The sequence below is a fragment of the Chaetura pelagica genome, unplaced genomic scaffold, assembly GCF_000747805.2.
Source record: "Chaetura pelagica isolate M959 unplaced genomic scaffold, ChaPel_1.0 scaffold835, whole genome shotgun sequence".
NCBI classification, from domain to species: Eukaryota; Metazoa; Chordata; class Aves; order Apodiformes; family Apodidae; genus Chaetura; species Chaetura pelagica.
The window spans coordinates 57,691-60,246 of NW_009953220.1; the positions used below are offsets into that span (position 1 = coordinate 57,691).

At 55.8% G+C, this 2,556-nt stretch overlaps 1 protein-coding gene across 1 annotated transcript in view; it reads left to right on the forward strand.

Moving 5' to 3' along the window:
• The first annotated feature begins 1,918 nt into the window (after positions 1-1,918).
• PIPOX (pipecolic acid oxidase) overlaps positions 1,919-2,556 on the forward strand; it is a 6,292-nt gene continuing 5,654 nt past the window's right edge. The window contains exons 1-2 of the mRNA XM_009997788.1: positions 1,919-1,941; positions 2,058-2,226. Coding sequence (XP_009996090.1) covers positions 1,919-1,941; positions 2,058-2,226 — 192 coding nt within the window. The remainder of the gene's footprint in view (positions 1,942-2,057; positions 2,227-2,556) is intronic.

Here is a 2,556-nt window from a genome sequence, read left to right on the forward strand (position 1 = left end):
GGGGGGCGGCCGCCGCTCCCACCAAGCACTTTCAGCACTAAACCCCGAAACTTTGATCCGCCGGCGGCTCCATCAATGTTTAATGCGCCAAAGCCTGGTAGGGTTTGGAAGATGAGCATTTTGAGGCCAAATTGAAGTTTCTAATATTTTGATATTCAAATAGTTTTAATCCCCCCGACGCTTCCCCAGGCACGTACCTGGACTGCTAATGAGAGGCTGCCGTCAGCTGCTGGTGGGTTTGACAGAAAGCAAACAAACCTTTTGCAGGTGCCTTCAAAGTGTCAGGGATGGCGAGGGCTGGGGGGTAAACGGGGGAGCCACGTTGCTCTCTCATTCTTTTTTAAGTGCTGGTTTGCACTTGCTGGAGGATGAGGCTGGTGCATCCTGGCACGAAGCGCTGGCGTGGATGGTGGTGGGATCTGGGGGGATATCAGCTGCGTTCCAGTGTGCTGAGGGTGCAGTGGGTGCAATGGGTGCAAATGGATTTGGTGGGTGCAGGGTACCAACGTCAGCAGGCAGCAGATTGCTGCCAAACCCTTCCTGACCTTGGCTAAAGCTCCTCCCATGGAGCCCCACATGGATCTGAGCCAGGGGTGGCTCCCACAGCCATGCCAGGCTGTCCCCAAACTCCCATTACCCCCTTCCCAGTGCCAGCCTTGATCTTTCCCACCCAGCCACCCAGCCCTGGCTGGGGACATCATGCAATAAAAGTGATGGCGTGTGGGGTCCCACCAAGCCCTGGGGACATCAGTGCTGGTGGGGAGAGCAGTGCCCTGACAGGGGACCCTCCAGTGCCACCAACCATCCCCATACCCCACTGGTGGCCTCTTCATCTTCACAGCAGCACGAGTGAGGCTTTTCCAGCCCGCTCTATTAACACGCCGCGAGCGGGAGAGCAGTTCATTTTTGCCATTTAACATTTCACGGATAATTAATTATCCTTCCTCTTCCCAGCAAAATAAAAAAAAAATATTTTAAAGAAAAAAAAAAAAAGGCAGAGCAGGCAGAGGGGCTGTTCAAAGGAAAAAAAAAAAAAAAAAAGCAAGTTGAAACCTGGGGAAATTGGTGAATTATTTGTAACATCAAAGGCGAGGGAGGATGTGCTGATCTAATGGGGCACTGCACGGTGCAGAGCCCTGGGCATGGTGGTGGTGCTGAGGCCAGCAAGCACTCCTTGCAGTAGTGGCTCTGGGTAGTGGTGTGGATAAGGGCCCAGAAGGGGTGTCGGGGGGGTGTCCAGCCTTTGCCTGCCCTCCCCATCCTCCTCCTCTCACCTCCCCATTGCTGTGAGCTGCTGGTTCTGCCTTTGCACAGTGCTGGGGCGTCCCAGTGACCCAGCTGGGCACCAGGGTTTGGCGGGGTGAAACACCCCCCAGCCTCATGTGGGCATCCCACACTACCCAGTGCTTCATCCATCACGGGAGGCAAGCAGCAAAATAAATAATGATATTTAACATTTGGTAATAACAACAATTAACCAGTAAATAATGCCTTTTACACCACGAAAGGCAGAGTAAATTAATTCCCTTAATTAACTGTCAGGCAGTGGTGGCGGGCAAAGCATTGCCAAGTGTTCCCAGACCCCAAATCACACAGCCCCCACCCAAAATGCTGCAAACTTTAAATCCATCACAGCCAGTGGAGAACAGGGCTCAGCACCACGTGTGGGCTTCTCTGTTGAGCCCTAAATCACACTGATCTCCTGGTAAAAAATATAGCAACAACAACAAAAGATGGCAAGAAAATAGTTTATGGCTGCAATAAATTGTGCCGGAGGAAAAAAAAAAAACCAAAACACAAACCCATTTGCCTTGAAGCAAGCAAAGGGTTTCCCATCGGCGTGGAAATGGGAGTGTTGTGGAGTCCCGTGTCCTGCTGGAGCCTTCCTGGTGGGACTGGACATCGGGATTGGCGGGGAATGGGGATGGTCCTGCCTGAGAGGTGGGCAGGATGGGACCCTGCATGTCCCTGCTGTCCTGGCAGGAGCTGGAGGGATGCCAAGGCTCTGCCACTGCTGGGCTTGGCTGGACTCTGCCCTGTCCCTCCCTCTGGCTCAGCTCCCAGCTCCCCACGGGGGACGAGGACAGGACAGGGGCAGACAGGCCTGCCCCCAGCCAGCCCCAGCGGGCCACCTACGACGCCATCGTCATCGGGGCTGGCATCCAGGGCTCCTTTGCTGCCTACCACCTGGCCCGGCGCCACAAGGACACGCTGCTGCTGGAGCAGGTACTTACCAGTGGCTCTAATCCTGCCATGTCCCCTGCCCTGCCGTGTCCTTGTCCCGTTGTACCCGCAGCCCTGACATGCTGGGGTGGGCACGTGTAGACCTGGCTGCTCTCTGCCACGGCGTGGAGAGGAGCTGCTGCTGCCACCCCAGTTCCAGCACCCCTGTGTCCCCAGAACCAGCATCCCTGTGTTCCCAGTGCCAGGAACCTCATGTCCTCAGTGCCAAAACCTTGTCCCCAGCACCCCCTTGTCTTGCTGTCCCGCAGCACCTCGGCTGGCAGGGCAGGCAGTGTCCCCAGGTGCCCTGAGGCACAGCAGCACCCACGGCTG